Here is a 12,951-nt window from a genome sequence, read left to right as displayed (position 1 = left end):
AGAAATATTGGGGATAACATATACGAGTAACATACGATTTTGCTCAAACTTTGTAAATCCTAATATTTTTATGAGTGCTAGGTCCGGTGCACAAATTGACAATGTCGGTCCACGCCATCAAGTACCTCCCCCACAAAGTATCTAAATAGTGAATAATTGTAACTCTTATAAAATGTGATATAATAGTCCGATTGTCTTCAAATTACACACATCACAATATCTTTATCAGCCCAAGATCTGGTGTGAAGATGGAATATATTGGTCCACACCTTCTGGTACTTATCCTCATAAAAGGTCAAATTTTTAAATATTCATGAAGATGATAAAACGCAAAATTAACTTCTGATTCCATTCGGACTTGGCACATCTCGATATTTCTCTCAACGCAAGATCTGTTATAAAGATGTTAGATATCGGACCATTCGTTCTGGTACATCCCCCACAAAGGGTCAAAATTTTTAATAATCAAAGCGTATTTCATACATCCCATTATTTTTACTAACACAAGATCTGCTATATACATGGTATATATAGGTCCACTTTTTCTGCTACCTCCCCCACAAAAGATCAAAATTTTGAATATCCATGAAGCCCATAAAACCCGAAATTAACATCCGATTCCATCCAGACATGGCGCATATCAATATTTCGCTTAATACAAGATCTGTTATAAGGATATCCCATCGGACAGAATTTTTTCAAGGGATCGATCATCTGCCCAATAAAACTGGATTTTCTAAAGAATTTTTTGAGGGAAAAACTCAAAAAATATAATAAGATTTTTTCAAAGGACCATTCAAGGAATAGTCGTTGATTTTTAAAGAATTTTTTGAAAGGACCTTCAGACCACTAAACTCTGATTTTTTAAACAATTTTTTTAAAGGACCTTCAGACCACTTAACGTGAATTTAAAAAAAAAATAATAAAAGCTGGTTTCATAATTTTTATACCCTCCACCATACTATGGAGGGTATATTAACTTTGTCATTCCGTTTGTAACTCCTCGAAATACTCATGTCAGACCCAAATATTCTTCATCAGCGTAAAATTCTAAGTCGAATTAGCGATGTCCGTCTGTCTGTCTGTCTGTCCGTCCGTCTGTCTGTCTGTTGTAATCACGCTATCTTTCAAATTAATTAAGATATATGGCTAAAATTTTGCACACATCTTTATTTTTCCAGTAGGCAGGTTAAGTTCGTAAATGGGCCATTTAGGTCCACGTTTTCATATAGCTCCGATGTAACGGTACATCCCGATATTCGCTATTTTGATGATTTTAGCGACATTATTCACCGGAATTGTTTCAAATTTGGTATTTGAAGTTCGAAATGGATACTACACCCTAATACAGAAAATTGTCTGTGCAGGTTCACGTCTTCGTATAGCCCCCTTATAACGGTACCTCCCTATATTCGGTATTTTGACGATTTTAGGTACAATACCCATCGAAATTGTGTGAGATGTGGTATTTGAAGTTCGTAATGGATGCTACAGCCTGTGACAGATTATTGTCTATGCAGGTCTTCGCACAGCTTCGATATAACGGGACCTCCCTATATGCGATATTTTGACGATTTTAGCAACATTATTCACTGTTTATTTGAATATGGTAATGACTTATGACAAACCATGACTATGTAGGTCCACGTCGAATAGACCCCAATAGACGGCTATATTTGGTATTTTTAAAATTTTAACAGATTTTTTTTATTTTTTGAAAATTTCCAAATTGGTTCCAAAAAGTGGAGGGTATTCAAAGTTCGGCCCGGTCGAACTTACTGCTTTTTAAGTTGTTTTTTTTTTCCGAGGAACATCTGTCCAATAAACGTAGACTTTTTAACAAATCTTTTAAAGGAACTTCAGACCACTGAACGTAGATTTTTTAAACAATTTTTTAAAATGATAATCACAGCAATAATATTTGATTTTTAAACAATAATCTGCTCCGTTTTTTAAACGGTGTTTATATCTTCACTTTTTAATTCCTTGTTTAAAGCATTTCGATTTAAAATCTCATCTTTAAAGAGATGGTAATTTTCAATACTTTTATCTGTCATAACTAGCGAAACAAATCAACGATTCTTTACTACATGCTATATCTACATATTTCTTTTTTACAATTTAGTCATATTTTCCTGTCAAATTTGCTAAATGTCGGTAGTTTGAGTTCTTATGATGTAGAAAATAATGTTTTGGCATAATTCAGAGACTGCCATTTTCGTAAAAAAAACAAAGGACATTAGATTGATCTGGTTTAGATTGGGACTGAAATTGGACTAAGTCAACCTAAACCCCTTTGATTTTCTACGGCTGTCGACTTCTGCCGGAAGAAAGTCCTCTTTTTAATCTGCACCTTTTTTCTCAATTAACATCAACATGTTTCTATGGCCATTTAAACTGTGCGATTTTATTTGTTAACTTTAGTTTTAATTTATATTAAGATTTGTTTTTTTTTATCATATCGTCAAAATTGAACAGGTCAAACAAACTATCGGCTGATTACAGACTCTGGACAAGGGTATTAAATCGCCGCGCAACTGAAACACATAACACACCGTACCGAGGAAATCCTTAAGTGAATTATTCTGCAATATTGGATTAAAGACCTAAAAAAATACAAAAATAAATATTTAAAATTTATTAAAGCATAAAATTAATCAAATTTGTAAATGAAAGGATATCTTACCCCATCATAGATTATTGTTGGTAAAAATTGTGGTCGGTATACAAATGTTACGCGCTCGGCTTGCAGCTGCAAATGATTGCCCTCATCACCGTTCATGCATTCATCAATGTCACTCGATAAGCCCAGCGATTTAGTACACTGTCAAGGAAATAGATATTAGAAATTACAAACAGTTTTAAAAGTAATAGGAAAGAAACTTTAGAATATATTGGAAGATTAGACGCAAAATGGAAGGCCCAGCAGGAAAAAAAATGTTTCTTTTTTCCAATGAAGACCTACAATTCCTATTTTTATTAAAGAATATCATTTCCAATTTACCTCTTCAATATCTGTTATATTTTTCTGACCCATCTGACACAAGACGAATTTTGTTTGGACTACATGGTCATAGCTCTGGTTCATCACACACAACTGCTGGCGATTGCCCTTGCACTCCTCCGGTCCATGTTGGCAAATAAATTGAAGAGTGTGATTCACAGACTGAAAATTAAGAAGGAAATTTTGTAGGTATTCTATGTCGAGAAAAAAATTCTGATCGAGTGGCATTATTTAAAAATACTCCGCAGTTTTAACCTCCAACTATAGATTTTAGTTATAAAACATGTCATATACTCACCACAGATTTACTAAATGGAACCATTACAATCTCTATATAGTCTTTGAGAACATCGTAATTCGGTCCCAATTGATGGGCTAAGAAATCTATGCTATCGGAGCACAAAGCTTCGTAAATAATTGTAATTTTCAACTGCAGTTAAAAAACATTTATTTCGAAAATGAAAAAGATTCATAAACTCTTATTACTAACTTCAGGACATACCTTTGGTCTTCCTACATCTTGAGTTAGCACCCCAGATAATCCAGAAATTATACTCAGAGTTAATGTTAATTTTGGAAAAATCATTCTGGAGACTTTCTGCCTGTCTTGACGGATGATCTGTTTTTAAAAAATATAACTGAATTTTTTTATGAAAACGTGCCTTTGTTAAGATCGCAAATGAATATTACTCCAAACGAGCGTAACAAATTGGTTCATAAATAAGTTATCATGGTAGCCGTCATGGGCGTCACATGGGAAAATATTAAATAATTTTGAAAATCACGATAATATATCTTATATCAGATTGTATAAAAATCCACCAATATTTTTTGTAATATCATTTAATGTTAAAATATGTCGAGGTATATACTAGAAAACTCCAATATTATACTTTCCATCACATATAAATATTCTTTTTTTGTATTTAAATTTATTTGGCTAATATTCCAGATAACGCCATAGCAATTAAAAGGCAAACCCCGCTAGATAAAATATTATTTAAAACCCCTCATTTATTTGTCAAATTGCCCTTTAGAAGACGTAAATTAACGGCTCCAATCTTATGCGTTACGTTGTGCAATAATCAACAACAAACATAAGGTCAGTGATCCAGCTGTTAATTTGTTATCAGTGGGAATTAGATTTATTTGTTTTTATACCAATATTCATTGTGCTTTTTTCTTCTTCCTTTGTTTCTCATTTCTACGCCGTCATTTTTTACAAAGGGACTTTGTAATCCTCTTGTTATTTTATTGGGCGTAGGAAAACGCAATAAGGAAACCAAAGCAAATCCATATTTCACAAAAAAACTAAGCAATCTACCAATTTTTAGACGTAAAATATCAACAAAACATCCCACAAAATGAAGAAGAAGGTAGGGAAACATAATATTGATAAAGAATTACAATGAAAAACAACTGAAACCACTTTTTCACAACAGGTTCTGCTTATGGGCAAGAGTGGCTCCGGCAAGACGAGTATGCGTTCCATTATATTTGCCAATTACATTGCCAGAGATACAACGCGGCTGGGAGCAACAAGTAAGATGTGCCACAGCACAGTTCCCCGGTTCTAAATAAATTAACCCTCCTTTTATAACTATTTGCAGTCGATGTGGAACACTCCCATGTCCGGTTTTTGGGAAATCTGGTTCTAAACCTGTGGGATTGTGGTGGCCAAGAGGGCTTCATGCAACAATACTTTGCCTCACAGCGTGACAATATCTTCCGTAACGTTGAGGTGCTGATCTATGTTTTTGATGTTGAGAGTCGTGAACTGGAAAGAGATGTCCACTATTATCAATCATGTTTGGAAGCATTGTTACAGGTAATATTTGCTATATTATAAAGAAATACTGTTAAAATGATTTTGTTTGTTACAGAATTCTCCCGATGCCAAAATCTTTTGTCTTATCCACAAAATGGATCTGGTGGCCGAGGAACAAAGAGAAACTTTGTTCAAGGATCGTGAAGATGATTTGATAAGACTTTCAAGGCCCGGAAATGTTACTTGCTTTAGGACGAGTATTTGGGATGAAACGCTTTATAGGTAAATACGAAAGGGCGATCTAAAGGAGGACTGACTGTGAAAAGCGAGCAGGAGATCTTTATAGATGAGCTGAAGGCATTAACATTAAAAACGGAATAGGAGCTAGTGGAGTCTATATAGGCAAAGACAGAAAGTCTGTATGAGGAAGCCAATGAGAAGGGAGCCTTTATAGGTGCGATGAAAGCATGGAGCCTTTAAGGACAAATTAAAGGGCAAGGAGTTAAAGCAAAGAATTGATTGGCATAGAAAATTGAAGAGTATTTATAGATGATCAGGAAGTAAACTATTGAGACAACCCGAAGAATTATAGACTCCTAAAACGCCAAATTTGATACCTTTAAGAGGGGCATAATTTGGTCTTTCTTTGACAGAAAAATAAGTGTCACCAGAAGAGCTAAAAAAGTATTAATAGACGACTGAAAGGGGTCTTTATTAACAACTGTAGCAAGTCTTTATAGACGACAGAAAGGAGGCTGTATAGGCGACTAAAAGGAGTCTTTTATAGACGACTGAAGGGAGTCCTTTATAGACGACTGAAGGGAGTCTTTTATAGACGACTGAAAGAAGTCTTGATATATGACTGAAATGAGTCTTTATAGACGACTGAAAGGAGTCTTTATTGACGACTAAAAGGCCATTTAAAAAGGAGTATTTATAGAAGGCTGAAAGGAGTCTATATTGACTACTAAAGGAAGTCTTTGTAGCCGTTTGAAATTAGGGTTTATGTTCTAAAAGTGGTCCTGATAGTCCTTTTGGACGACGGAAAGAAGGCTTTATAGGCGACTGAGAGTAGGCTTTATAGACTACTGAAAATAGGCTTTATAGGCGAGGGAAAAGAGGCTTTATGGGCGACTGAAAAGAGGCTTTATAGACGACTGAAGGGAATCTGAAAGCAGTCTTTTATAGACGACTGAAACGAGTCTTGATAGACGACTGAAAGGTGTTTTGATAGACGACTGAAAGGAGTTTTGATAGACGACTGAAAGGAGTTTTGATAGACGACTGAAAGGAGTTTTGAAAGACGACTGAAAGGAGTTTTGAAGGATGACTGAAAGGAGTCTTGATAGACGACGGAAAGGAGTCTTATAGACAACTTAGGGAGAAGTTATTTTTAACTAGCGGTCCTAACTATAATTCTATAGATGACATGTCGGAAGGCTTTGTGGACAATCTTAAGGGAATTTCTATAAAATATACCGAATCAAAATAAAACTTTTAACGACATTTCATTTGTTTTTCTTTCTTTTTCAGAGCCTGGTCCAGCATTGTAACTATGCTCATACCAAATGTTGCTGCATTGGAAAATTCCCTGTCGGCTTTCGCCAATGTCATCGAAGCCGACGAGGTGTTACTTTTCGAGAAGGCAACATTTCTAGTAATCTCACATTGTCAAAGTAAAAAGAACCGTGATTCACATCGTTTTGAAAAAGTTTCCAACATTATTAAACAATTTAAATTAAGCTGTTCGAAATTGGGTGGTAAATTCCATTCAATTGAGGTTCGCAACAGTGCCTTTGCTGCATTCATTGACACCTTTACCAGCAACACATATGTTATGGTTGTTATGTCTGATCCCACCATACCATCCGAGGCCACATTGGTAAATATACGCAATGCTCGGAAATATTTTGAGGAGTTGGAGAATCCAAATACAAATGCTGTCAGCCATCATCAATATCATTGAAGAGTTCCAATTGTTTCTCGCCTCTCACCAAGAGGTTGCAATGAATGTTATATTTAAGTGCAAAGTGCTTGTAAATATTTTATGTACTGGTACTTTTTTTTCAAATTTCTTTTCCATTACTCCGCTTCATGGGATAGAGTGGAGTTTTTTTCTTTTAATATTTTTTCTTTTGAACAATTTAGTCATAAGATCTAAATAAAATAATGAGGTATTTGTTGTTATTTTTTTTATGAAATTTGTTTTGTCTTTTATCTGAAGAATATTTACTAAAAAATAGCAAATACTTTTTGTAATAAATTTCGCACTTCCTATGTTTATTTTTAAGGACCACAATCACATCTGAAATTTCAATTTCTCTAAAGACGCATTTCGCAATTGAGATAAGATCTGTTTTCGAAAACTAAAATCATTAATTAAAGCTCAATTTCAATTTTTAACTCACAATCTAAGATATTTTTGTATAGTTCCAAATTTCTTCAATCCATAGGTGTATCTCAATAAAAATAAACCAATAAACTATATTTTTAAAAATAAAATAAAAATAAGAAAAACAGCTTTATTAACGGAGTTAAAGACGAGTTGGAGGGAGTCTTTATAGACGAGTTGGAGGGAGTCTTTATAGACGAGTTGGAGGGAGTCTTTATAGACGAGTTGGAGGGAGTCTTTATAGACGAGTTGTAGGGAGTCTTTATAGACGACCTGAAGGCAGTCTTTATAGACGACCTGAAGGGAGTCTTTATAGACGAGCTGAAGGGAGTCTTTATAGACGAGCTGAAGGGAGTCTTTATAGACGAGCTGAAGGGAGTCTTTATAGACGAGCTGAAGGGAGTCTTTATAGACGAGCTGAAGGGAGTCTTTATAGACGAGCTGAAGGGAGTCTTTATAGACGAGCTGAAGGGAGTCTTTATAGACGAGCTGAAGGGAGTCTTTATAGACGAGCTGAAGGGAGTCTTTATAGACGACCGGGAGGGAGTCTTTATAGACGACCGGGAGGGAGTCTTTATAGACGACCGGGAGGGAGTCTTTATAGACGACCTGGAGGGAGTTTTTTAGACGAACTGAAAGGACACATTTAGATGACCTAAAGAAGAATTTTTAGGCCACCAGAAAATATTGAGCAGCGCACTAAAAAGCCGGATATGGACGTTAGAGAAAGACTTGATTGATAACCATAAAGGGTGGAAATTATAATAAATGACTAAACATACCGTTTTCTAGAGGTCTATAAAGAAGCGTTTATATTCGACACAAACTCGCTTTGAACAGATGTACATTTAGATTGTATATTTTATTTAGCATACATAGATTAATATTACGAACACACAATTTTTAATTGTTTTTTCAGATGATTGTTACATTATTATTTTACACCTTACTTTTACTAGCAAAATACAAACATTTTAAAAAATATGTATCTATATATTCGGATAAATATATGTTTGTATATTTAGTTTATTATTACTATTTAAACATTAATAAGAATCAAATCCCTAAAAAGTGGTATTTCATTGTTAAATTGTTAACAGGTGGTTAACACAGGCCTATGGAATATTCAAGAAATCCTCATAGAAGGCAATTGAAACCATTTTCTTTTCCTTTGATCCAATTTTCAACTCTAGAAGTGAACTTCAGACCTGTATCAATATCACAGTTAAATGCATGACTGGTCTCAAATTGTTAATTTCCCATAATTCATTATCCCTCCTTTTCCTTAGGAATAAAATCTTCGAACTTCATCGGTTAACTTTTCCACACTATCCTCGTCGACGGTTATAAAACGTTTGGCGCCACGACTAAAGAAATAAATGTCACCCGTGTAGATATCAAACCACAAGGCATGTATGTGTAAATCATGTGATTCCAGGCGTGGTTTTAAGAAGCCATACGAGGCGATATTGGACATTTGCTCCAATGTATTAATTTGCGAAAGTTTGTCTTCAATGGCAAATTTATTCTCTGGATCAATGTAGGCGACAAAGCGACGCAGCGGTGTTTCTGAGGAGAATATTAAAGGGTCCTGCATGCCAGCCTCTTTCCATTCCATGAAACGGTTAAGACTTGTGTTGGCATGTGTACATAGCCAAGCCCTTAAAGGCGATAGACGACGATTGCGCTGCAAATAAAAAAATACATAAACAAATTAAATTTGTTTCTATTGCTACGAGACACTCTCCCCCACCACCTACCTTGGAAGCAAATTCAGGATCTCTCAACTCATATAGCAAATTCATTGCCTTACAATCACTATGGCCACACACAATTATGTGACGTATATCATTGACCACACAACCCAATTCCAGGGCAGCCGGTTCACAGCTGTAGTGCTCATCTTGAAAGTGCTGGGCATGTGGTATTAAATTACCAGCATTACGTACTGTTCGAAAAGAAAACAAGATTGATATTAGGTTAGATATGACACGGCATAGATAATCAACTATAAATTACACACCCACCCACAAACATATCACCGACATGAGTATCCGTATATCTGGTGGGAATCATACGACTGTCCATACAGGTGAAGAAAACTGCTTTGGGCTGCAAAAAAATAACAAAAGAGCACAGTAGATAAGAGTGTTATTAGTAGTTTTTTTCGTAAACAAAATTATGAGTGACACTTAGATAAGGGTCTCGTTTAATTAAGACGATATTTTCTTTCAAGGTCTTTGGGTTTCAGTTTATTTTGGGAGGGGGTGAATGGACGGACGAAGATAAGAGTAGCATACTTGATAAGCAAAAGAGAAGCCAAGGAGGGTCTTTGCAGATGACCTAAGGGGAGTCTTTATAGTTTTAAGGACGAGTTGAAGGTATTACTTTTAGGCGAATTGAAGGTAGCCTTTGTAGACGAATTGAAGGGAGTCTTTATAGACGAGCTGAAGGGAGTCTTTATAGACGAGCTGAAGGGAGTCTTTACAGACGAGCTGAAGGAAGTCTTTATAGACGAGCTGAAGGGAGTCTTTACAGACGAGCTGAAGGCAGTCTTTATAGACGAGCTGAAGGCAGTCTTTGTAGACGAGTTGAAGGGAGTCTTTATAGACGAGTTGCAGGGAGTCTTTATAGACGAGTTGCAGGGAGTCTTTATAGACGAGTTGCAGGGAGTCTTTATAGACGAGTTGAAGGGGTCTTTATAGACGACTTGAAGGGAGTCTTTACAGACGAGTTGAAGGGAGTCTTTACAGACGAGTTGAAGGGAGTCTTTATAGACGAGTTGAAGGGAGTCTTTATAGACAACTTTAAAACAAAGAGAACCTTTATCGACTATCTGAAGGGAGTCCTTATCGACTAGAGAGGCTTTATAGCCTACCAAGAGGTCGTATATAGACAATCTAAGGGAATCTTTGCAGAAACCTAAATGGAGTATTTATAGACTTAAAAGGAGCCTTTGTAGACGACCTAAAGGGAACTTAAGAGGGTTTTTATATACGAACTAAAGACATTCTTATAGACGACCTTAACGGAGTCTTTATATATGACCTTAAGGAAGTCTTTATAGATGACATTAAGGGAGTCTTTATAGATGACCTTAAGGAGGTCTTTTTAAATGACCTTGAGGGATTTTTTTATGGACAATCGTCTACAATCAATATGTAGACGATCTAAATAGAGACTTTATAGATCACAAAATACGGGTTTTGATATAGGTCTTAAGAGTACTTCTTATAGACGTCTTAAAGTTAGTATTTATAGATGACATTAAGGAAGTCTTTATAGACCAAACGTGCGTTTTTTAAAAACAATCACAAGGAAGTCTTTAAAAAGGCCTAAAGAAAATTTTTTTAGACAACGTAAATGGAAGCTTTATATATGATCTGCATTTTTGAATTTTTATAGACAAGTTCATGACAGTCTTTATAAACAAGCTGAAGACGGTTTTTACACAGTGTAATAGTTACGATTAGTTAAATTTTTGACTCTCTGTGGGAGATGAACGAGAAGTAGTGGTCCAATTAATTCACACCGGATCGTTTGTTGGGAGAAATATTGGGACGCGTCAAGTTTAAAAAGAATCGGATGATAATTTTGCATTTTATAAGGATAATGGGCATTCAAAATGTTTACCCTTTGTGGGAGAGTTACGAGAAGGAGTGGTTCGTCACACAGAGTTGATAGATATACTGGGATGTGAAAGAAAGACAATTAGACGGTTAGTTAAAGTTATTATAATTCATAATTTTAATCTTCTATAGGGGAGGTACTAAAACGAGTGTGCAAGTATTGTCTACGCGACTTTGGAAAAGTTGAATAATCCGTTCTCTTTACCCTTCACTTCTATAGGGCAAAGACATAGAAGTATAAAGATGGGACAAGACAGAGTCAAGATGTGGCAACCCTGTGAAAATACCTCTGTTGTTATGATATCGTAACAACATAGTTAGCAATGTTAAGCGATTTAAACCGCTTAGGCCATATGCAATTAATTGGGAAAGTCTATGGAATAGAATTTGGAAACCAAATTTTTGGAGTTTTCAAAGTTTTGTTTGTCATTTTTTTCTATAAATGTGTTTTTTTATATCAACATGGTCCTGTCTTGAGCTGTTATCTAGACAGTATAGACACAAACCATTTGCTCAGAATGCATTTTGTCCAGTCTTTACCATTTTAGGTCTTTGTATAGGGGAGGTAGCCGATGAAAGCCAATCTTAAATTTATTAATGTTTTAGTAATTAAAAAAGGATTTTTTCTATTTTTAATCACCTGGAGAAAGAGATCTAAACAAATATTTAAGGACAAAAACAGGCCTATTTTTCCATAATATTACCAATTTTTTGGGTAACAGTTTTGAAATTTCTTCTTATTTTAATTTGTATTTTAGAGATGCCTCTTCTAAAACAAGGCAGATGTGATTTATTTTATTATTAAATATAAATTAAAGCATCCCCATAGCCATCAAAATAGGATTTTTCGTATTAAACAGGTTCTTTCAAAATTTCTTCCAAATGTTACCCCGGTAAAGCTTTCCATATTCGATTTGAAAAAAAAAATATTAAACATGTGCAATCAACCGGTTCAATGACTGTAATCATTCGTTTCTATACGCTATGCAATATGTACCGACACATATACCTAATTAATATTTAATGATTACATATCAATGAGGTATTTCATAATAAAATAATTTAAAATATTCAATGAAAAATTAAATGGTCTGGACTTTATGCTATTTTGTTCCAAAAAAGAACTCACCTCTGGGTTATCGCGAACTTTTTGAAATTCTCGCACCATTTGCTCACGTGTTGTATTGCGATAACGCATGATACCTCTTAAAATACGCTCCATACTGTTGCTTCTTTGTTTGTTGTTTACCTATATTAAGTCACTATCACTTTTTGTTGTTTTGTTCACCTACAAATGTGGTCCGGTCGACGGGGTCGTTCACTTTGACTTGCCAGTTGTCCAAAAAAAAAAACACCAGAAAACTATGAAATGTGTGTTGTTGCGATTTTCACTTTCCTTAGAGATTAAAAATACAAAATTTGTGTTATTAAAAAACAACTAATAACCTTGAAATTATTTATACCTAGTTAAGTGTTTGTTTCTTTGCTGTTTTTTCTATTGTTTGTTAATAAATAGCCATCAATATGCGAGCGTCTCGAATATTTATTTGTTTTGTTTTTTTTTTTCTCCTCTAATTTGCAATAAAACGCCCTTTTCGCACTTCTGTGATGGGTAGACGAACGACGACCGGCCTCCCACTTCACTTTGGTTATGATTGTTGCGTTAATTGCTGTTGTTTATTATTATTTACATGTAAAAAATATAAAAATTTTATTATTGATAATAAGAAAAAACGCGCGCGCCTTTGTAGCTGACTAGAATTCGTGATTAAACAAGCGCCGTTGCGACCACTTCTCCCCATTCGATGGAACTAAATCAGTTGGAGCTCTGTGGCGTGTCTCAACAAGTCAAATAAGTAAAATCGAGAAGAGTTGTTTACAAAATAGCAGGCAACAACAACAGCACCACCATATATGAGCTCCAATGGTTTAATGGGGGGTTGAGAGTGGCAGAGAAAAATAATAAAGGGAATACATTAAGTGAGAGCGAAATAACATATGAAGGGGGCGAATCTCTTTGCATTGCAAAATTTGCGCTCTCTCTTCCATCATGCTGTCATCATTTCGATGACAATGCCGTTATCGCTAGCATTTCATTGACTGTTTGGCATTTCCTCTTTGAAATTCAACGGACACGAAACATTTTCAGCTGTTAAAA

At 35.1% G+C, this 12,951-nt stretch overlaps 3 protein-coding genes across 7 annotated transcripts; 1 reads left to right on the top strand and 2 right to left on the bottom strand.

The window, feature by feature from the left end:
• Nucleotides 1–2,452: 2,452 nt before the first annotated feature.
• On the bottom strand, nt 2,453–3,167 carry LOC101888504 (uncharacterized). Its single transcript, XM_005191441.4, has 3 exons — nt 3,005–3,167; nt 2,687–2,824; nt 2,453–2,606 (listed from the first exon to the last, which is right to left on the bottom strand). Exons 1-3 carry the CDS (start codon nt 3,086–3,088, stop codon nt 2,457–2,459), a joined length of 372 nt encoding a protein of 123 aa, XP_005191498.2. The 5' UTR covers nt 3,089–3,167; the 3' UTR covers nt 2,453–2,456.
• A 1,052-nt stretch (nt 3,168–4,219) lies between these two features.
• Nucleotides 4,220–7,262, top strand: LOC101888330 (ras-related GTP-binding protein A). Its single transcript, XM_005191440.4, has 5 exons — nt 4,220–4,380; nt 4,447–4,546; nt 4,615–4,832; nt 4,888–5,054; nt 6,306–7,262. Exons 1-5 carry the CDS (start codon nt 4,369–4,371, stop codon nt 6,736–6,738), a joined length of 930 nt encoding a protein of 309 aa, XP_005191497.1. The 5' UTR covers nt 4,220–4,368; the 3' UTR covers nt 6,739–7,262.
• Nucleotides 7,263–8,007: 745 nt separating this feature from the next.
• LOC101888157 (beta carbonic anhydrase 1) lies at nt 8,008–12,636 on the bottom strand. Of its 5 annotated transcripts, none has more exons than XM_005191439.4 (5): nt 12,257–12,620; nt 11,923–12,189; nt 9,192–9,276; nt 8,925–9,112; nt 8,008–8,851 (listed from the first exon to the last, which is right to left on the bottom strand). In XM_005191439.4, exons 2-5 carry the CDS (start codon nt 12,013–12,015, stop codon nt 8,450–8,452), a joined length of 768 nt encoding a protein of 255 aa, XP_005191496.1. In that variant the 5' UTR covers nt 12,016–12,189; nt 12,257–12,620; the 3' UTR covers nt 8,008–8,449. The 5 variants fall into 5 exon arrangements, with proteins under 5 accessions (XP_005191496.1, XP_058979357.1, XP_058979356.1 ...); XM_059123374.1 differs by having other exon boundaries at nt 12,485–12,604; XM_059123373.1 differs by lacking the exon at nt 12,257–12,620 and having other exon boundaries at nt 11,923–12,234.
• Nucleotides 12,637–12,951: the final 315 nt, after the last annotated feature.

This window comes from Musca domestica, unplaced genomic scaffold, assembly GCF_030504385.1.
Source record: "Musca domestica strain aabys unplaced genomic scaffold, Musca_domestica.polishedcontigs.V.1.1 24, whole genome shotgun sequence".
Lineage (NCBI taxonomy): Eukaryota > Metazoa > Arthropoda > Insecta > Diptera > Muscidae > Musca > Musca domestica.
This window is presented reverse-complemented; position numbering and strand designations above follow the sequence as displayed.